At 35.7% G+C, this 24,292-nt stretch overlaps 1 protein-coding gene across 2 annotated transcripts in view; it reads left to right on the forward strand.

Annotated features, from left to right (window-relative positions):
- Positions 1–24,292, forward strand: part of LOC145666602 (A disintegrin and metalloproteinase with thrombospondin motifs 7-like) — a 347,276-nt gene that overhangs the window by 289,914 nt on the left and 33,070 nt on the right. For both annotated transcript variants that reach the window (XM_081734010.1, XM_081734009.1), the window contains exons 15-16: positions 4,855–4,981; positions 11,723–11,840. In XM_081734010.1, coding sequence (XP_081590136.1) covers positions 4,855–4,981; positions 11,723–11,840 — 245 coding nt within the window. The remainder of the gene's footprint in view (positions 1–4,854; positions 4,982–11,722; positions 11,841–24,292) is intronic.

Here is a 24,292-nt window from a genome sequence, read left to right on the forward strand (position 1 = left end):
TGTCCATTTACAGAAAATCCCAGAAAACCGAGTAAAACTGTAGGATAGATCAGGCACGTAGTCAGGATTTTGTGAAGGGGGAATCCGTGACATGAAATACTGTGGTCATTACACCAGGAGCTCGATCATTCTAAACTATTTTACGGGAACACATATTGATTTGTTTAACCAGGATTTCGTAACCGTAAGGGGGGGGGGGGTTGACATGAAATTCTGAAGGCCCAGCTCGATCAATCTAAACTACTTTACTATCAACATATATTAGTTTGTAAAGACAATAGAATAAAAATATGTTGGTAAGTACGGTATTTATTAACAAACTATGAAGAAATCTCGAGTAAAAAATAAAAAAAAAAAGTATTGAAAAAGATTATACAATATTACGTCCTTCCTCTGTTTATTCAAATATAACAATTTTCCTTTCATTATGACCTCGACCATTATAAGAAAGTACATATTCACTATTATAAAAAGTAAATACTCAATAATGTCTTGTAAAATATTTTACAATATCTGCACTCCTTTCTCTGTTGAATCAAATGTTAACAGAACCTTCTTTCCACATAAACTTTTGTTTTTATTATTTCGTCAACTACTGTCTGTTCCAAATGACAGGTTAAAGGAGCAGTAGAAAATTGTTTTTGAAATAACATGTTTGATACTGAAAAATATGATTTAAAAAAATGTCCACGCTGTTACACAACGACACAATGCTTTCGAAAGCTTGAAATCTTCCTGGCTAGTAGCAGAAATTCTGAGAATTCAGTAACTTTTCTAGAAATTTTAAATTCTCTGACTCTTCCAAGATATCTCGCTCACCTCGCCACCATGTATTGCAAGTAATACACATCTCCTCATAAGAAAGAGTAACCAAAAGCTTCCTGTAGTTTATTTTTAACGATTATCCTTCTTTTTCTCATTTCATTTTGTATCATCCTTCCTTATTTTTTCATTTCTGGTCTCGAAAGGAGGGTCCGGACCCCCCGGACTTCCCCCCCCCCTTGGCTACGTGCTTGGATAGATGCGTTTTGTAGAACTGGAAATATGTGAGAATGTTAATGTTTTTCAAATGAAAATACTGAAGTATTCCCAGTTCTACAAAACATGCAGATCTTATATTTTTAAAAAGGTTTTCTGGGATTTGCTGTAAATGGACAAGAGCCGTTTTGAAAATGGACGACTCCAATGGTGATTTCGTGAAGCTTCAACAGGCTCTAGAGAGAGTTCAAATATGGTGTGATAAGAATAAATTAGTCCTGAATGTGTTCAAACGTAAATCTGTATCTTTCACGAGGAAAGAAAATCCAATTAGCTTTGCCTATACGATAAGTGGCACTTCCTTGTCTACCTCAAATACTATCAAAGATCTCGGAGTTATATTTTATAGCAAATTAACCTTTGCTCAACACGTTGACCCAATAACGTGTAGTGCATATAGAAATCTAGATTTAATTTATAGGATAGGACAGGATTTCTACAAAGAATCAACATTTATAAGCTTATATTTTTCGTATGTGAGGTCAAAATTAGAGGTCGAAATTACTGTTCTACTGTTTGGACACGAAATGTCACTAAATACTCTGATGCAATAGAAAATATTCGGCTTAAATTAAAATTAAAAAAAAAAAAAATGATTGCATACAAGAAACCTGGTTTCTACCCAAAGTATTTCCCCTATGAAGACTTACTAACGAATTTTAGTTTTCAAACATCAGAAAAAAGGAGAAGGGTATTTGATCAATGCCTGGAAAGGGTATTTGATCAATGCCTGGAGATGGGTGTTTAATCAATGCTTGAAGATGGGTGTTTGATCAATGCCTGGAGAAATCGCATTACACTTAGTAAGCTCGTCCACTGCGTTCGATATATTTTGAAGCTCATTACTTTATAACGATTGAACGCCAGAGTCCGTCTATCGGTGTGCGGAGTGGACGATGTGCAATGAACAGTTTTATCTTGTCCCCGTTTAGATATCTCGACGGTTAGGCATCTCCTGTGGTGGCTTATCAAAGGCTGAAAAAAAAGTAGACCTCGTACAAAGCGGTTCAAGGAGCTAAACTAAGAGAGAATAGGCTAGTGGTCAGGTCTTTGCTTCGGAAACGGAAAGTTCCAGATTCGAATCTGGTGGCTGGTTATCCTGAGTTTTTGAGGTTTTTCCTTAGTTCCACTAGGTGAATGTTTATATGGCACCTTTCTATATAGGCCTGGCTGATATTTCCGGGTAGGTTGTTAATATCTTCAGGTTAAATTGGCCTCAATGGCTATATCTATAAATTTGTTAAATAAATAAATAAAATGATATTGTGAAGACCTTGCTAAGTTTTTCAGTTACCTTTAAACGAATAATGGAAAACTAAGCATACTTACCATTTTATATAAGGTTCTTCATTGTGTTTTTCTATTTTCCGGAAAAGCTTTCTGGTTTTCTTAATTGAAAAAATGGGGATCGCGGTGAATAAGTGACATTCCTCCCCACTGGTCTAGTGGTTTGGTTTGCCAATGCGCCTTTGGTATATAATGTCCCGGGTTCAATTCTCGGTGGGAGAGCCTTTGGAATTTTAACTGTTCTCGATGTTTCTGTGTTCTTTATTGAAAATAAAGTTAATGTAAAGGCGGTAAAATGAAGTAAAAGAGTAATCAATAGGGAAATTATGTTGCTGAGGAACATAAACAAAATGGTAGAGCTTTCACCTTTCGTATGTGGGATTCCTGGTTTGATCTCAGCTCTTGCCATGTGAACTTTGTGGTGGACAAACACCGTGTGCGTGGGTTTTCTCGGAATTCTCCCGTTTTCTCCGACTTAATTGATTCCAGCATTTCATTCATTCATTCTCATCATCACCATCTCCTTTACCTACATGGCATAACTGGGGAGCGTAAAACTGATAGATTTCGTTTCATTTTAATTGAAAACTACTTTTCTACATCCGTTTCAATGTCTTTAAACATATTTTCCTACTCTTTATCCATAATGTTACATCTTGGATCTTTATACCTAGAAATGTAAATGGTTAGATAAAACGTTATTGTTAACAAGCTCCTTTCTTTTAAAGTATTTCAAGTTTTTGATGCATTTTTTTTTATTTGTAAGTTGTAAGTGAAATTGATGAAACTGTGGAACTTCCTTCCTGATCCAATTTTATTCGGAAGGTGACTACAGAATCATTTCCCTCTGCCTGCTTGTTTGTGATGCATAAACAACCACGCTAGGGCACAACTTTCGATTTACTTCCTTCCTTCAGTGTATACTTTATCTTCGTATGCTGTTGACTGCTTTAGAAATTCTGTTCAGAGACTTGTAGAAGTGTGTTGACAGAATATCAACTAGCTAACATTCATACTTCCATATCGTCAAGTAGCCTACACACACAATTCAGGAAGCATGAAATTACTTACAAAGTGCATAAATATTGAAATAAATATATAAAGGATTTACCAAAAACAGCACCAAAGCTTTAAGATCATATTTTGCCGACACTGACTGAATTGGCTAGATTAAACTGCAATAACTGTGTGCAGTAGTGTGTGGCAAGTAAGTTAGTTCTATGTGACTAGTTAATAGAGTTGTATTTTTTGTATCAGTAAGTCCCAACCGATGTGTCCCGCAGCTCTATAAAGTGTATCGCAAAAATTTTAGAATTTAAAAATTAATATTATGCCACCCAAAAGACCTCTAAACATTATACGACACATTTTATTTTACTTTTTACCATGAAGCTCTTAATAATGAGTTCAATTTTGAGAGAGTCACGGTAGCAACGATGTTCAGTTCTAATTGCAAATACTTAGGTACTATTTATAAGTTTATAGTCCCACACTATTCTAATTTATATTATCATTAATAAAATAACTACCAAGTGTGTTATGTTATCGTGAGAGCTCTGTAAAGTGTCAGCCATACTAATCACTGCTCTATAAACGCCGTCGGTTAATTTAGAATGAACTCCAGGTCAGAACAGAATAAGAATCAAATTCCGGGTCATTTTCCTTGTCCTTCCTTGGGAGAATGATTCTCTGGATATACATAGTGATACATTTTCTTTATATTTGTTCTTATCTACATATCATGCTTCTTATTTCATCTGTCTAGGTCACGTAGGGCATAAGCTATAATTATTTTAAAGAAACTAATATGAAATTTACATTTTTTTTATATCTAAAAAGCTGCCCGGTACCAATGACCTTACCTTACAGAATTGGCTCCATATAATCAAAAGATTCGTGAAACTTTCTACACTTAAAACCCAAATCTCTTTCTATGGTTGTTCTTGAGGAAAGTAACATTGGTGAAAATTAAAGTTTTATCGCTTCAAACTAAGCGAAGAAAACTTACCTAGTATTCTAATTCTTACCAATCACATTAGGTAAGTTTTCTTCCTTTAGTTTGAAGCTATAACACTTTATTTTTACAGATGTGATTGCCACTGCCCCCGATTCAGGTATATGATGATGGCCACTTACATTCTTTCTGTACACATGATGTTAACAAAGAAACAAATCATAAACTTTATTGTTATTTACACGCCAGTAAAACATATTCGGGACGCCATTGGCCATCACTGCTCTAGAAAATATTTTACTTTCCATTCTTTACGTAGACAAATAAATTAATATTCTTAAAGGAACTAATCATACATTACATTCTACAAAAAAAAAAAAAAATCAGTTCCCATTCGAATCTGTTCAGAACAGGTGAACAATTATCCATCCCCCAGATGGATGCATCTGAATCCAACAGTGAACACTGAGACTGAAGAAATTTATTATATGGATATTCAGAGAAGTTACAATTACTGTATTGTATTGTTTGATATGTTTCTATATTTATATGACAGTTATTGTTTTCTTTTTTAGGTTATACAGAAGTAGTTAATATACCAGCTGAGTCTCGAAATATAAAGATAGAGGAGGTTGGAAATTCTAAAAATTATATCGGAATAGGAAGTGCTTCGTCTGACAATTTTTACCTAAATGAGAAACGGTAAGAACTGAACATTAATGAATAATAATAATAGTTTTAATACATATATTAAAACTATATATATATATATATATATATATATATATATATATATATATATATATATATATATATATATATATATATATATATATATATATATATATATATATATATATAATCAGGGTTGTTTTAAAGCGGTTTCTCATAGCAGTTTGCGATACAAAATGAATGAAATGGGATGCAAACGAAATACTTAATCGCAAAATGCGATACATTTCTGATCATAATTTATTACCGTAATGTGCTGCTTTTGCACACTTATATTTGGTATATTGGTCGGTGTAAATCTGTACAAACGAAGGTATATCAGATACTATTGTCTTTACGGCATGTTCTTTTTATGGATGAATCTAATTTGAGAATGGATACTTGTTATTATGGTATAATCACTTTTAGTAATTGTGGTAATCTCACTGGAATATCTAGATATCGTAATAGAATAAAAGAATCTATTATTATTATTCTGTGTGTTTATAATGGCAGTAGTGTGGTTGCTGTAAGCCAAACCTCTACGTTTACGAGACTTAATTAATAGATCCAAACTCTCTATACATATCAAACTACATATTTCCATATTGGCGCAGTCGCAATAAGAATCTACGTTAAATAGTTATAAGATGTCGACTATCCGAAGCTTTCCACCGTTTGACATAGAGTGTAACCATATCTCGATACATTTGAATCTATGTGTTTTGCAGCACAAATTCCTGAGGAGAAGAAACTTTCTACATTCTTCAGAGTTATGGAAACGCCCGCTTACGAGCAATTATGTAATATCTGTTGGCCACCTTTACCTGCAGGTAAGACTTAAGATGAAATTAAAAAGGCCAAGAGAGAACATTACGTCGCGAAGATTAATATCGTATCTGACCGTTCCCAGTTCCACTCCATAAGACAGAAACTTCATCAAACGAGGTCAACCTTTGTATTGGAACTAAAGAAATAGTCGTCTTATTGTGAGTATAACTGTATAACATTTTAAGTGTGCTCTAGACAAAAATCTTTGGGACCAGTTTGTTTCTGGTATCTGGGATGAAGCAATAGACGTAAATTGTTGAATACGCAGGATCTCTCATTTCAGAAAGCGGTAGAGATTGCTCAAGCTATGGCCAGTACTGAGAAACAATTGTAGTTTTATAAATCATCTACGGGCAATGACATAAATGTGATACAACACAGAAGTAATCGTTTCTAAAATAACAAGTCGAGGCAAGGACTAAGTTCAACGTCATCCTCTCCCAAATCGACGTCACTAATGATAAATTAGTTCGATGCATATTTTGTTGGGGACAACACAGGAAACGAGATTGCTTGCTTCGCTTCACGGCCCACCAAGTTCTACCGCGATGGAATCCATGGACTTCCAGAACGTTGGCAAAAGGTCGTCGATGTTGATGGGGACTATTTTTGATCTTCCAGGTACATCTTAGGTGACATATTGATGTTCGAAAGTGGTAAGTGAAAAATCGACAGAACTTCCTTGGTTACCATGTAAGAGTGACATAACATTATCGAGAACTAATTCTAGAAATCAAACAATTTGTTCTCTTGTGTAGAGATTTAAGTATATGGTTTCCTTCTACTACGTTTCTTATTATAGATTTATTGTATCATAGCAACTGTACACAATCTTAATAATAAGCAAGTCCTTCTTCAGTAAGTAAGATTTAACCGTTTAAAAACTGGCGATTTATAAAATGTGATAGGCATATCTTATTTTATACTTTTTTTCTTACCGTTACAATAAGTATTATGAGGGAAAGGTGTAATATATAAAAAAATGTGTATACAAAATTGTTCATGATTCTCTATCTGGAAGGCAATTTTGAAATCTGGTTCCTGCTCTATTTCGCTCAGTACCATTGTAGAATGATACATAAATCGAAGGACTTGTAGCAAAAACAACCCTTGTCGAAACAAGATTTATTTTTTCAGAAAAATGAATACAAAGCTGCGTGTTTGTCCTGCTTATGTTTTAGGAGGTATCAGAGACACGTATAAAGAAACAGATTTGCAGAGTTTCTTATACTGTGTACTAGAGGAAGCTCTCTTTTCATTCTTCAGAGAAATTTTGTGTTTTGACAAGGGTTATTTTCCGAAAAGCCCCTCAATTGATATTAAAAATGGATATTTTTAATTAGATAATAGACAGACTTAATCATCAGAATTATACACTTGCAAACAGACAAGATTATATATATATATTAATAATCATCAGCTACTAATATCTACCGTTTGTGGGAGGGTAATTCTTGGGCCTCTCCGTGATCAATTTCGCACACAACAGAATAAAGTCGCTTGTAACTCAGGCACTATTATTCCTACATTAATATAAGTATACATTGTTTGAAAGAGCACAAAATGGCGAAAAACATTTAGAGGAAACATTTTTCCGAAATTGATCTTGTAAAGAATGTGGCTAAAAGACTGAGGTCACGTGTGACCAATATTGAGTAAAAATGAAAATAACAAGAAAACTATTATATTTAGCTCAAAATGCACTAGAATTAAATTGTAGAGGACAATTAGACAAATAAAATGAAAAAGGTTCGGATGCACTAGCTCCAATGATTACGGAGATATAGTGAATAATAGAAAGGGCTAAAATTTCTGTTCTCACCTCTCTCTCCCCTCCCGTGAGGTATATTTTTCTGGCATCCGGCATTTTTGTGATCAGTGATGAGTATATATTAAAAAAATATTGGATGCCAAATTGTTACATGATTTGCCTTTAAACTCGAAAAGGAAAGCACTTTTGTCAAGTTGATGCCTAGACTATAAGTAAAACTCTACATTTACGGGACTTAATTAATAGATTCCAAACCTCTCATATTTTGGTTTAAGACTATCAATATTGACGCAGTGAAAAATATTTGATACAGATGAACAATAATATCATTATCTTTCTTTTAAAGGATCGGGTTTCTTTCAATATCATATACACTAGAAAATATTCAGTGGTAAATTTCCCTCGTTCCAAAACTCAACCTTTCCCCTTTGTATTTTAGGTTCTCAATAATACAAACCAATTCACTATGGACCATATTACTGGAGGCTGACAATAGGAATGATTACAAAGATACCGTGTGAACTTTGATATATTGCATCTGGAAATAAATAACCTTAAACAGATTTCGAGATACAAGGTCCCACCTTACTTTTCGGAAACAAGATCACCAGCAAAAACACGGAACTTTAGTAGTACCCTCTTTTTTTACTCTTTTGTTTTCATGGTTGTTTCAAGTTATGAAATTAACATTTGTGTGAAATTAATTTATTGTTTCTTTATCGTAAAAGTGAAGTTTCAGAATGTAGATTATTTACAATTCTAAGTTTCGGACTCAGCACTTAATTTAAAATTCGATAGGGAAGCCTTCAAAACCAGCTACCAGCTTAGACAATTTATAGAATAAAGTTAGCAGTTTTTTTTTATAAATAAATTAAACTGACTTTTAATAATTACTTTTTCGTTACATTGCTTTTCATTATTATTATTGATTGTTATTTCATATCCACTTACAATAGTAAAATGTATAATAATATACTAATCCAAATATTTCCTTCATTGTCAAAAATGCGAACCAAACTTACAGATTGATACAAATTTAAATCCGTTTAGCAGTTTGAGACACAAAAAACAAAATCTAAAAAATAAAAAAGCTGATATAATAAACTTCATATATATATACAATGGCGCCCATCAGGGGGGCCAGGTGGGGCGCTCGCCCCCCTAGAGGAAATCGTACTTCGGAATATCGAAAACCCAATTGAATTTTTACATTAGTTACAGCAAAATTTGAACCTATATTTGAAATGTCGCGTATACTTGCCCCTCCTTGGAAACCACAATATGGGCGCCCTTATATACATACATATATATATATATATATATATATATATATATATATATATATATATATATATATATGTGTGTGTGTGTGTGTGTGTGTGTGTAAATTGAATACCTGCGAGAAGTAAATAATAATAATATCGATTTGAAGAGATAATGTTGGACTTAACATCAAACGAAGTAAGAAATACTATTTAGAAGCAGAATTATTGTATTGAGACTGGTTTGAAAATTCATAGAATTTAGGAAAGTTGACTGATTTACCTATTTAGTGAGACCCGTATAAATGTCTTGTCTTGATTTTATACATACTATATGTTGAACTTATATCCATATAGAATTGTTGTCCTGAAACAACTGAGAAAATCCGTATCGACGTTTGGCAACACTCCTTGTAAGTTAATCCTGTCACGTTTTGTAATATGTAAATCAGTTATTCTACTAATTATACAAAGGACAGATGTTTATCACAAGCATTCTGATTGTTAGATGGATTTGAGTGAATGTTGTTTTCTGTACCCACACAAGTCTTTGTAATTTATGTTTCCAATAAATGGATGTAAAGAAAGAACAAAGATTTGCCATTAAGTTTTGTTGTCTATTTAAGAAACCTGTAGAAATCTTCTGCAGGAAGCTTGCAAAGAGAATGTATCGGAAAGACAACAGTCTAATTTCGCACAGAAAAAAGCCTGCAGCTACTGTAATGTTGGAGAATATCAATATTAAAGTGCTATTATACGGGTCGATATGGACACTGAACAATTACAGGACGATAGAACAGTGCTGCAGAAACTGAGGAAACATATGGCACGAGAAACAAATGGACATGGAAACCAATTGGACGTTGCATCATAATAGTGCCAAATCACAGAAAGTTATTTAGTTTTTTTTTTCTTACTAACAGAAATTGTCACCATGTAACTTTCATTATTGTTGTTGTTCTTCAAATTAAAAGAAAAACATTTACGTGGAACAAAATTTGAGACTGATTAACAAGGATTATAAAGTTATCAGAGAATTATTAGTGATAGCATTCCGCAAAAGGAATTTCAGAAAACGTTCGAAAAATCGCAGAAATGCTGGTACACTTGCATTTAATTCAATGTACAGTATTTCGAGAAAGATTATCACTTTTTTAGTAATTAAGTCAAGCTTTATGTTTCGTATCTTTCGTCTTTCAAGTTTTTCTTATTTGTTTTGGGACACCCTTTGTAAATCCTTTATGTATTCATGCTGTATTATTGCTCGCGAATACTAACATTTCACGAACAATCACAGCATACGAATGTATTAAATATTTCGACCATTAAGAATGGGCATTGCGTATAATACTGATCAAATAACAACTCCTACAATAGACATGTTTGATGTATCTGTAAAATACAACCTCTATCCTGAAATTCGGTGAATGTATCTATATTTCGAATGGATTGTTATCTTACCTGAAACGGCAGTTAATGTTCTTCGAAGTAATCCTCGGTGCTCGAAGTAATGCACTTCTGAGAACGGTTGTACAAGTCCTGTAAACTCCTGGAGTATTCATCTTTAGGGGTGGCTTTCACCTGGGTCGTTACATTACGTTGTATGTTCTAAACGTCCGAAAACCTCAAGCCCTTCAGGGCTGATTTCAACTTGAGGATTAAGAAGTCTAGGGGAGACAAACCTGGGGAGTAGAGTGAGTGATTGAATGACGCCACTCCCGTGTTGGCCAGAAACTGCTGCACAAGAAAGGCAAAATGTGCCCGGACATATTCGTGAAGCAGGGTCCAGTCGCCTTGCTTGGCGTACTGGGGGCGTACCCGCTTGATACGTTGGAGCAGACGTTTCAATATTTCCACTCCCGGCGGGAGTTCATGTGGTTCGGATTCTACGTTAATCAGTAGGACCACGTCTCATATAGCCTCGCTGCTGAACGGGACGTTAAACTCAAATTCACTCACTCAATATTTCCACGTACATAGCGCGGTTTTAATGTAGTGCACTCGGGGAGGAATTCTTTATAGATGAGACCTTCAGAGTCCAAGAATACCACAAGCATTGTCTTGATGCGAGATCGCTTACTTAGCACCTTCTTGCTTTTCGGTGACCCTGCACTCCTCCACTCCATACTTTGACGCTTACCTTCTGTTGTACCTCAAGCACCAGGTGTCGTCACCTGAGACGATAATTTTCTGGAAATTTCAGTCTCGATCTGCCATGTCGATGAGGTCTGCACAGGCTCCAAACCGAAGTTGCATTTGTTCCGGCGTCAAAGTGTCCGTTTAATATGCTTTCATCTATGGTTGTTTATGGTACTATGGCATTAGTACTTAAACGTTCTTTACGAAAGACATTTTTCTCTCTTTTCTAAAAAGATTATAAGAAAATAAAAATATTCTATTCTCTAACATTATTTCAAAATAGCGAAAAAAGGGGGCATATATATTCATATAACCTCTTTTTACTTCATGTTAACAAAATAATAGGCAAAAGCAAAAGCAAAACTAAAATGTTTAAAAAATTAAAGTAAACTCCGGTAAAGACAGTAAAACAGATCACGTAAAATATAAATAAGTGGTTCCTATATCCTTAATCGATATGAAATTGACTTCATTAAAGAATTCGACCGCGCTAATAGCTCTAGATATTCGTTAGTTACAAAAAATCAAAATTAAAGGGTTTACTGAGGCCTTTCCGGTATTTATACCAAATTTTAACTGTTGAGGAGTCAAATATAAAGAATTGAAATATCACAAATTATGTAAAAAATAATCAAAGCCGTTTTGTCCACAAGGAAAGTGCGGAGTCCTTTGTTTCATGTTAAGAAATTTTTTTGCTAAGAATGTTTGTTGATATTTCCCTCTTCACAGACAGATTACACTGCCAGGAGAGTATATGATTGCGGGTACGTCTGCTCTCTATGAACGGGAAAGGGATTGGGAAAGAGTTCTCATTCCTGGACCAATAAAAGAAGACATTACAATCTACGTAAGTAACTTGTTTAATAATTTTAAATTATTGTATTTTAATGTTAGAAAGTTAATAATAAGCGTAAGAAATTTGACACTCAGTATGGAACTCGATTAAAGCAAGAACTAACCCTAAGTAAGTTGAATACACGCACGACATTTCTTCAGATAAAGACATACATTCCGTGCTTCTGTGAAATCATAGTTATACAATAAATAAGGTGAAGAAATGCTCAAATTGAAATATATCGGGCAAGGATTTTCTAATATAGCGCACATATGGCAACAATATCTTAAGTTAATAGATACAGGGGGACCAACATGGTTTTCCGTTTCACAAAGAGAGAGAGAGAGAGAGACAAATAGGGTGAACATGCATCATTCCGGATATATAGCCCGCCGAAATAATTGGTCGGGATCATAATGTCGTAACTCAAGAAAGAATTGCCGGAACACAACCAGAAAGAAACTTGTCAAGTAAAAGAATATAAGAACAATGTTCATCTCGAGTCAATATTCCATTAATACCAGTGGATGTGAAACAGGGGGCAGCGACAGGGGAAACCACGAAGCATAGGAGAAAGTCCATGAGATCTTCTAGAAAAAAGATATATCAAGAACTAAAACTATCATACATTCTATATCCCTTGATACATTAATAAAATCTAAACTCAAACTAACTACTATTTTCTTTTGCGTAATTATCATATGATATTTCATTCTCGAGTTATAATCCTTTTTATATCGTTCCGACCAATTTTCGGCGAGCTTTAGCTCCGAAGTGACTCATATCTGTACCCATAGTAGTCCAGTAAAGATAGCCCATTTTTCTGCCAAGAAAGGAACAAATTAGTAACAAGCTGAAAATTGGTATGGAAGTAGGGGGATGTCTCAGGAATAACATACTAAAAGTCCCCTAAAATCCCACTGTAGCTTTTCCCGCAATTTTGAAAAATGTCCGCCATCTTTAGACCACGACAAGGGATTTATGGAAATCGTCACCCTTTATGTTTATTCTTCTAGCCACCGTTCTAATTATCACAAAGCCATGAATCATATATGGTTGGAAAGCTTGAAAGACAGAAAATCTAAGTAAATAACATATATCCCCATCGTGCTAAATTTCTAGAAGAAGAGGAAGAAGAAAACAGTTTTTTTATTTAAAAAAGATATATTTTCAGAAATCATGATAAGTTTGCAACATTGACAGTTATTGCACACCAACGAAACACCACCAACAGATGCCCTTGATATTTATCTCAATCATAGCCAACAATGACACAAATCGGTGCAATACAAGCCGAGAAAAAAATATAACTTATGTTACTTTCTGACCTCTGTACAAAAGTGCATAAGGTGACATACACTTTCACGGTTCTAGTCACCTTCTTTTATCACATAAGACCAAGAGTTATATATCATTGGAAATCTTAAGAAACGCAAATTCGAACGAGGTAACACTTATACTAATCAAGCCCAATTTGTGGAAGAAGCGCAAAACTCAAAATTTCGGGACAAACGTGATTTTCGCAATAAATTCTTTAAAACTTGCAACACTGACAATTAGCGTATGTTAACAAAACTCAGTTACCGTTTTCACTATCATCATTATTAGTTTACTCTTAAAATGGTCAACGTTTTTTCCAATGGAGTAAGCTTTTATGATACATAGTTTTACATCACTTAAATATAGCACAAAAATCATTTATTGACAGCATTAGAAAGTAGCAGAAATTGGTAGTCTCCTATTCATAGGAAAATCGTAATTCACACACTAAAAATAACTCTCAATTACAATAGTCATTTGAATGTAATTTTTTAAAAATGTCTTGTTTATAACTAGAATGCAATTTTCCTCCTAGTATTCTTCAAATCAACTTAATATTTACATTACACGTTAGTATGCACTTTAAGAACATTCGAACTTATTTTATTAGAAATGGATGAGGTTATCATTATCTCGTTCATCTCTATGGTCTCCATCATTTGGTTTTGCATTCATGCATCCAATTCCTCGACACTGACATAAATTAGAGCACACAATTCCTGCTTTCCGACAACCGTACATGCTTTGACAGCCCCTTTTTACAGTTACAGTTACACGGAGTGGGTTCCTTGGTTATTCTTGCTGGAACGAGAATACCTCCTAATGTTGTCCATCCATATTCAGTCGTTCGCAAATCATTTCCACGGTACAATTGAACCTGATGATATGGTGTTTCGCAGCATCACTGGTGGGTGGCAATTTTGCTAATTGTATTTCGTTCTGAATGGGGAGCGACTTACTGCAAGGATGTATGAATGATACTGAAATTCATCCAGTATGGTTACTATTGCAGGAGAATCGTAGTGTGTTAGTAGAAATAATGTGCCAGCTTCATAGATTGTACACTAGCATTATCATGGTTCAAAACTTCAAGTGATCGGCATAAATATTCCCGTTTTTGAAGTAATCAGAATGGCTTTTTCTTTCCTTGTCGATACAAACCACATGATGTTTCGCATCTAGTTAAAGCATGGTAGCTGAGCAAACTAGTTATAAATATGGTATACCACATTGACTTAACACCTAGTCTTCCGTTTCAGGCGCTGCTATCGGCTGAAGGAATTTCACTCTCTTTCGCTAAAGCTCTCTCGCTTAGCAGCTGCTGAACCCTTATTGGCTTAACGCGTGGGTGTGTCGGGGTGTGAGCTTTAGTTCGCATTTTTGCCACGGCTCAAGACATTTTGGCAGCACAATAGTATATTTTCCTGTGTATCTTACAACTTCTTAGTACTAAATTCCTTACTCACGTCTTGTAGACGTCCAAGCTTTCGAAATGTGATGTCGTACTGATTATTACCTTGTTCAAGCAAAATTATTAAAATGTCAACATCCTCCCGTCAACATCATGTCAACATTATGACGACGTGCTTACAAGGATTTAAAGACTTGGCTACAGCAGTTTTAGCTATAAGTGCGTCAGCATCACTTCTTGCTTGCTGGGTTTGAATTCCAGCTTGTGTCAAATGAACTATCAACTCACGGGCGAAACAATCCTTATTTTTGAAATTACCTAAGAATTTATCTTTTTTTTTTTGTTAATAATGTGGTTTCATTTGTGAATAACACCAAAGCTGATTGAACCTTTGACTCACGTTGCTCCCGCTCAGCGGCTTTTGTACAGTTTTCAGTGCAATACCCATAAAAAAAATAGTTGTTGCTTTCGTTCCTGAGTTTGTGAGTACATAGGACACATACGAGTTGTGCACGTCAAGGTATGTTCCATATTGTGGCCAAAAAACATGATGTAGAAGCCAGCCTCCGTCTATAACGTACACAGTGTTTTCAAATTGAGTTTTAAAATTTGTCCGATATTCAAACATGTCGTACAAAGCTAACTTTTTCGTTTTTCTCATGGACATTTCTGTGAAAAGAGAAAGTGAATAGGGTGCAAGCTCGTAAGCAAAACACTGCTGGAGTTCTTTTTCGGACTTCTACTCATATGATGCATTTGAAGTATGGTGTTTACAGCCAGTGGCTCATCACGGATACGCATCTTTTTGTTTAAGTTTCACATTTCCAAAAGTCCGTCCAAACATTCCTTCCATAGCAGCCAATCCGATTTCCTTAGATTTATCAGTTGACCATTTCATTACCTACCAAGCCAGTGCTTAGGGACGCGAGCTCCGGATATGAAGAGAATGGAGAACTTCTTCCCAACCAAGACCAACGCAGGAACTTCTTTAGATGTAATATATCACGCGATTGACTGCTTTAGTACAGGTCCACATGCCGACCAGTGTGAAATTCTTGCCTATCTTTGTTTCATAATTTTTCAAGACATTCTCGTGAGTGGCACGCTGCTGGCATACTTGACACACACCTAGATATTATCTTTTCAGTTATGCCTCTCCTATGGGTCAGTCCACCGCTGCTCTTCATTGCTCTCGCTAAAACCTACTCAATCGTCATATCAGACCATGTGCCACTCCAAAATATATATTTTCTACGAAAAGTGAAGTAACCGTCTTCTGTAAATAGCTGGAACTCATGAAGATCCATTTCATCCTCCAACCGCAACATTTCTTGTAAGTACAGATGTGCGTACTTGGCATACAAAAGATGCTCAGCTGCATAGAAGTATGGTAACATTTCTCACATGCAGTGAAGATGAAGATTCAAGTCACCTGTTCTTTCGAATTAAAAGACGCATAATTTCTACAAGCTGAAAGTACAGAGCGAATAACTTAAGAGATAAGGCTTGTTTCTGCAGCAGCGTCAATGAATAACTTCAGGTCATTTGCAATCTTGATTGACTATGTTTGAATGTTGAACCACTACATCAGTATCGATATCTTCTTCAGTCATCAGAGGAATACAAACATCTCGCAATTGACGTTCAAACTCCTCAGTGGCGTCTGATTCATTAAATAAACAGTATATATTGCAATTGCTGTGTTTTAAAAAAAATTAGCTCGCAAAGCACGAGCAATAAGAATGGCCTGGCTTTATCTGTGGCTTGGAGTTACTAGCATACACACAAGACCAAAGTTCTTCAATGCCACTAACTTTCATTATATATGCAACTGTTTCCATAAATGACGTTATAGTGTGGAAAACCCCCAAGTCTGACAATCACTGACGGTAATTCACCAGAATTTCTACATGCTGCTACAATGTCACATGCTTTAGAGTATAAAGGTTGATCCAACGTGACTAAGCACGCTTTTTTGCATCTTTTCTGCACATTCTTTGCTGGCAAACATAAGCGCCGAGTATACAGCATTTATGCTTATTGGCTGAAGGTTGATGAAAGGTTGAATTACTACTTAATATGCTTGGTACTTATAGTTGTTGCTTGTCACCAGCTGCATAAATCCATTCCAATTCAGGCAAGTTGGTGTCTTCAACCACTTGAGAATCATCCATGTTACATCGTACAGAAGGTGGATTTCAGTTTGGATAATCAGAACACGAAGGTATCTTATATCTTTAATGATTAAATCCGAAAGACCATTATCTCTGCATGTGTACGTTAAAAGTGGTATATTCCATTCATTCTTTGACAGTGTACGTTTTTTGAGCCCAGGTATTGCTCAGTGATATGCGAGCGACTGAATATGAATGGACAACATTAGGAGGTATTCTCGTACCAGCAAGAATAACCAAGGAACCCACTCCGTGTAACTGTAACTGTAAAAAGGGGCTGTCAAAGCATGTACGGTTGTCGGAAAGAAGGAATTGTGTGCTCTAATTTATGTCAGTGTCGAGGAATTGGATGCATGAATGCAAAACCAAATGATGGAGACCATAGAGATGAACGAGATAATGATAACCTCATCCATTTCTAATAAAATAAGTTCGAATGTTCTTAAAGTGCATACTAACGTGTAATGTAAATATTAAGTTGATTTAAAGAACACTAGGAGGAAAATTGCATTCTAGTTATAAACAAGACATTTTTAAAAAATTACATTCAAATGACTATTGTAATTGAGAGTTATTTTTAGTGTGTGAATTACGATTTTCCTATGAATAGGAGACTACCAATTTCTGCTACTTTCTAATGCTGTCAATAAATGATTTTTGTGCTATATTTAAGTGATGTAAAACTATGTATCATAAAAGCTTACTCCATTGGAAAAAACGTTGACCATTTTAAGAGTAAACTAATAATGATGATAGTGAAAACGGTAACTGAGTTTTGTTAACATACGCTAATTGTCAGTGTTGCAAGTTTTAAAGAATTTATTGCGAAAATCACGTTTGTCCCGAAATTTTGAGTTTTGCGCTTCTTCCACAAATTGGGCTTGATTAGTATAAGTGTTACCTCGTTCGAATTTGCGTTTCTTAAGATTTCCAATGATATATAACTCTTGGTCCTATGTGATAAAAGAAGGTGACTAGAATCGTAAAAGTGTATGTCACCTTATGCACTTTTGTACAGAGGTCAGAAGGTAACATAAGTTATATTTTTTTCTCGGCTTGTATTGCACCGATTTGTGTCATTGTTGGCTATGATTGAGATAAATATCAAGGACATCTGTTGGTGGTGTTTCGTTGGCGTGCAATAACTGTCAATGTTGCAAACTTATCATGATTTCTGAAAATATATCTTTTTTAAATAAAAAAAACTGTTTTCTTCTTCCTCTTCTTCTAGAAATTTAGCACGATGGGGATATATGTTATTTACTTAGATTTTCTGTCTTTCAAGCTTTCCAACCATATATGATTCATGGCTTTGTGATAATTAGAACGGTGGCTAGAGGAATAAACATAAAGGGTGACGATTTCCATAAATTCCTTGTCGTGGTCTAAAGATGGCGGACATTTTTCAAAATTGCGGGAAAAGCTACAGTGGGATTTTAGGGGACTTTTAGTATGTTATTCCTGACACATCCCCCTACTTTCATACCAATTTTCAGCTTGTTACTAATTTGTTCCTTTCTCAATCCTATCTTTACTGGACTATAGTGGTCTCTATTATTTTCATGTTTCCTTGTGAACATTCATTTCCTAAAATTGTTTGGTGTTGTTTCAGAACATTCACTATGTAGACCAAACTGTAACCACTTTTCATCCACTAGAGCAGTGTAACAGATGCCGTCTTAGAGAATGAAATGGAGTTCATATGTGGAGTTTTCTCTAAGTAGATTCAGCCATTAACTGACATAGCATAGTAATATCACATCTCCTTTGGCTGTTTCAATTATCAAGCATGAACCTCATCAGAATTAGGGAAATAGGAGAAATCAATGCATACCAGAAATGTCCAAGTTAGTCAGCCCAATCGTTTTGCTTGCCCAATCTGCCTTGAATTCAATAATTAAGCTCGAGCAGAGTACGAACGCTGTAAGTGGATAGCGAACCGAAGTCTGAGTTCGTACGAGAGAGGGTCCCAGTAAAGTTAGTGGAAGAGAGTGTGAGCTCCATTGACGATAATGAGTGCGAGCCCGATGCCTTTAGTGAGTGCAAGCCCAATGAGATAAATGGGTTTGAGTTTAACCTAGAACGATCCTCATTGAGAATAGGAAGCCCGAGCTCTAGTGAGTGTGAGTCTGATCCAGTGTGAATCAGGGCCGGCGCTAGCACTTTTGCCGTCCTGGGCGGTACTTTCACATTTACCGCCCTTTTAATCCGCAAACCTTATTTTGATAGAAGACGTTGAAGTGTCACGAAAAAGATGCCTAATTTAAAATCATATATAAATGGAAAATTAAACAAAATATTGAACGCTTTTTGAACGCTCTTTTGAATGCTTACGTAATATTTAAACCACTCCATACATGACACAACATTTAGTATGCTCGACTTCGCTGAATATCTGTGATATACAGCAGCGCACACAGAAAATAAAATTTAAAAAATGCTTAGTCACGACTAAGAATTTTAACTTTTAAGCTTATTTTATATCAATAGGTGTTTCCAATAGAGTATGGAGCATGAAGATAATATAGTGAATCAGATATTACGGCAAAATTAACTGATTATCCTAAACCTGATAATGCACTAAAACATAATAGAGATACATGAATTTAACATATTTTAATTAAATGAAACTCTTCTTGCTTTGATATGAACAAATTTCTGTATCATATTCGCGTAATCCAATGTTTCATCCAATTTGTGTTCTATCGATACCAGCGCTAGACCACTCAAGCATGTTTCAGACATGGAAGAACTTAAATAGTTTTTAATAAGTTTAAGTTTCGAAAAACTTCTTTCTCCGGTTGCCACTGTTACCGATAAGGTTAACAAAATCTAAGTGCAACACTGACATTGGGAGCTGAGTCATGTTCCTTAATTAATTTTAAAGTCTCTTTTGGTGAACTTTTAGGCTTAGTTATAGCGGATAACAGTTTCAGTTCATCTTTCAAATCATTGAAGTTAATATCTTTCGGTTCTTCGTATGTTAAAATGCTCGCAAGTTTAGTACAGTTTTCAGACAAAAGTTCAGGTGGCATATCTTTAAGATTACTTATATCGTGAAGAAAATCGAAATACTCACTGTGATGTTTAAGTTACTCAAACCTTTCTCTTAAAGCTAACATAATCACGTCTAGAACTTTGTAATAAACATGGATCTTGTATCTTGTTTGTGAATCTTCAATAGCTTCATCCTCTGCCTCGTACTGAAACTGTCTCTTTCGACTTCTAGCTTGCGCTATATTACTTACCTATTCGTGGATCATTCATATCTAATGCTGATGCCAACTTCATCGCACCAACTAAGTAAGACTGAAACTTTGCATCATTTCTGCTCCTCTCAAAGTATTCAGATATATTTTCAAGAATCCCGATTGCATCCAACACATCATAATCAAACCTACTTTGTCTGTCAAAGCCTACTTGACTTTTGCCTACTATGTTTATGTGGAGTAAAAAGCCATACCAGATAACGAGTGAGCAAAAGAAAATAGAGTCACGCAGCTGGTTTGTTACACACAGAGCATCGTGGACGACCATTCTATCTGTTCTATTGTCGTTACTTATTTGAAGTAAGGCATCCGGCTCTCTCACCTTGTAGTGCTTAATAGTTTTAAAGTGAGACCATAGGCGGCGCCATGATTTTGGTGATGTGGGTACAGGCTGGGGAGAAATAAGACATAGTAAAACATATTAACATGGTACGCAATAAAAACTTTTATATACATATTTAAAGAAACTTCATACATGGATACGCGTGTATGTGAGTTATGGATTTATCAAAGAAATATTAGAATTTTTAAATATATATACAAGGGCACTTTTAAAAAATGCATCAATTACAAGAGCTTTGGTTGAAGATGTGGATGTATTTGTGTATGAAGAGCTTTGGTTTTATTCACCCAAGCAAAGTTCCTTGTTTTGATTTAAACATTTTAAGGGCAAATTAACATGCCGACATGCATACATATAATAATAACTCAACTAGCAATTACATCGCACTGTTTACCAAAGACTCTCTGCCAACACATCCTAACATTGTTGCCAAAGCGTTCTGCACTATTGAGCCTTAAGATTTCAAATATAATTTTACCCCCCCCCCTTAAAAAACTGTTGGATAGCAATTAACTTATGAGAGATTTAAGAAGCCACTCAAATATATCCAAACAGGAAACAATAAATATAAAAAATAGAAGGGATTATTGTAGAAAATCTGGAAATCGAAGTTAATGTGGGTGGAGCTGTACCCATAACACCCACTGTGGCGCCGCCTATGAGTGAGACTTCCCTTTAGTATGGCCCAACGTTGAACTGACGCAGAAAAAAGTAAACTTTTTGACTGCAAAAAAAGAAAAAAAATGAAACGGCGTACTGAGATGCTGTGGCTGCATCGTTAACGACAAGGTTTAGTGAATAACTACCAAGGAACATAGAAGGCTCGGGAATTTATTTCTAAAATTATTTTCTGAATACCTGAATGTTTACCTTTCATATTGGAACCATAGTCTTAACCTTGGCCCCTCGTGTCATCGATAGGAATGTTCATTTCCTTTAGCTGTTTAATTTATTACTCCTATCAGTACTAGACCAAACCATGTCAGTCGTGTCTGTTACCGGTACGAAACCAAGAAAGTGTTCGCAAATTTTTACAAGGCATTCTCCATTACTGTATGTAATTTGTATATACAAAACGAACGATTATATTGTCATTTGCTCTGTACCAGAAATATCTGGCATACAGTCTAGTATTACACTATTTTGCAGCTCTCAACAAAGACAGTACTTTACTTTTGTTCAATAAGAATTTGAATAATTTCATTTTGGACATATTTTCCTAAACAATGGTGGTATTTATTTTGTCCTCCCGTTCCTCTTCGGCCATGATGCTGTCAAACTTTGCAAAGAGTTCTACCAGTTTCAGAAAATTACCATTACTTGTGTAAAGTTGATCTGATGTCCTGTAATGCATGCGCAATTGCACAAATGATTCTAGCAGACATTTCCTATGCTCGGAATGAATAGTTTGTAAATTGGTTGAAAACTCACTGCTAGAACCTAAATGTCTTTATATGCTGTAGGCTAGAACGGCCTGTCTCAAGTGGGGGTGTACCTTTTGCATACTTGGAGTGGAGCGTTAGAACATTGCTGAATAGAAAAATATAAAATACATCTTGCTAATCTAATCCACAATCCACCCTAGCTGAAAATCTTATCTACCCCTCTGCAAGGGAAATATTGAACTAGATACCTCTGGCTAGTAGTTTGATTATTGAAAATGAGGGGGAATGCTCTGAATTTCCTGAGTATTCTTCTGAATGTAAGTGAAGTAAGTTCAATTATATTTTCAGGTGAACACGATTTAATTTTTTTATGTAGGCCTATTACGAAGCATTATATTTTGATAGTATTATTTTTTTTTTCAAATTTTGTCGCCCATTAGACTTGCCGCCTTGGGTGGTGGCACGGCTCGACCCCCCTAGCCCCGGCCCTGATGTGAACCTCTCTGAAATTAGTGAGTACGAGCCCGAGTGAACTCCGGTTGTAAAAATGGCCACCTGTCTGAAGTAGCAACCTAATAGACCAGGTTTTTATTGATAGTTTCAAAATAATAAACAAGCTGAAGTGAACCGATCCTAGAAGATTCTGGCATGCAAAGCTGTGGAACACAGCCTCTGTTGTCGAGCCGAACTTGACTCTGGGCAAGCTCCACTACTAAATATAGTGATCTGTAGTTTTTACGCGATAGGCTTTTTGCCGGCCAGTAGTTACCGAGAAATAAAGCACTACATATGATGCGAGTCAAGCCAAGCACAGCCTGTTCCTGGCCCAATCCTTCCCTTAAATATAATCTTTTTTTTTTATTTCTTTGGCCATGAGCTACTTTCCCATGAAATTTGGTTGAGATCCGGTCAGTAATTACCACCCATACATCAGGATTGAAGCTATAAGCTCTCGTATGCTTTCGCTGGGAGCTAAAATAATTATAATGGTGATAATGTAATCTAATATAAATAAAATAAAGAGTTGTTTGTGTTTGTTTGTTTGTCTGTCTGTTTGTCTCTGTTCGGTCTGGGGACCAGACGAGTGGACCGAGAGTTACCAAATTTTGGCCAGGGGTACCTTGGTCCAGGTCCCATATCAAGACGAAGCGTTTTTCTTATATAATTTCGAACCAGGGAGGTGTCAAGGGGGGGCGTTTACCGGGACTGGCCTGGGGACCAGACAAGTTGACCGAGAGTTACCAAATTTTGGTCACAGATACCTTGGTCCAGGCCCCAGACCAAGGCGAAGAATTTTTGTCAAAATTCTAACCAGGGGGGTCTCAGGGGGGCGTTAACTGGGACATGTAAAAGTAGTAGAAAATGACCGATATTAGTGTTGAATTCATAGTTTTCACGGTCGCTGAGATCAATGGTAAAACTCCGATTGCATTAACTTCCAAATTCACCCTATTTGGCAGCCGTCCGGGGTCAACAAGGAGGGGGGTTACCGAGACATGTAGAAGTATTCCAAAATGGCCGATATTAGTGTCAAATCCATAGTTTTCGCGGTCGCTGAGATCAATAGTGACACTTTCATTAACGATGATTTGCAAATTGAGCTACCATTGTATACGGGCCGGGGTCAGCGAGGGAGATAGCGAGACATGTAAAAATAGCCCAAAATGACCGATATTAGTGTCAAATCCATACTTTTCGCGATCGCTGAAATGAATGGTGATATTCCCACATGCGTTGACTTCCAAATAGAGCCCCCATGCGAAGAATGGGTATAGTCAGCTATAAATAAATAAAAATTAAAACGCAAACTCTAACAGCAACGTAAATATTCAACGTATTTCTCACATGATATTTCAAATCCATCTACTGATCCTCATTGTTTCTCGATATTCTTAAAGAAATTCTATTAAAATTTCATATTTCGCATCTCATGAATTAATGTGTTTGCATTGTGGCATTGCTAATGTTGTATTTACGTGGCGATATTGAGTGGGAAGAGGGTATGGGTAGAGGAAGGATGGGAGGTTTACAGGATTCCTTTACAGGATTGCCAGAATATAAGAACAGTAAAACTCAGTACACTTCTCTTTTGGGTTTCTTATTGTATACGATTGTTAAGGTGATTTTTGTGATTTGAAGAAGAAAATGGACGCGCCAGAAAACACTGCCACACAAAATATTTTAGTCCGATACTAGAAAAAATAAGTATTGATATTCTATATAGAGAAGAAATACCCTACATTGTAGATGTATTAATACATTTTTAAGTGTTCTTTAATATTTAAATTTCTTTACTCATACAGGAGAATTACGTAAGTTAGCAGTCATCTGGATGCTTTAATGTTTGATTCCATGTTCGGAACGGAAAATGGCTGATTGTATGTACATGACTTTTATCACGCAAATCTCAATAGATTCAACCTATCCTTTTTGGTTTCTAGGAAAACTAATGCACATGCAAGAAATTCAAGCGAAAGTAATACATCTGAGAACACTGTCATATGTCTCAGGTCACTTGTAAACATCGAAATCTTGCAGTCTGCACAAATAAATAAGACGCGT

This window comes from Thermobia domestica, chromosome 12 (assembly GCF_964235325.1).
Source record: "Thermobia domestica chromosome 12, izTheDome1.hap1.1, whole genome shotgun sequence".
In the NCBI taxonomy this organism is placed as follows: domain Eukaryota; kingdom Metazoa; phylum Arthropoda; class Insecta; order Zygentoma; family Lepismatidae; genus Thermobia; species Thermobia domestica.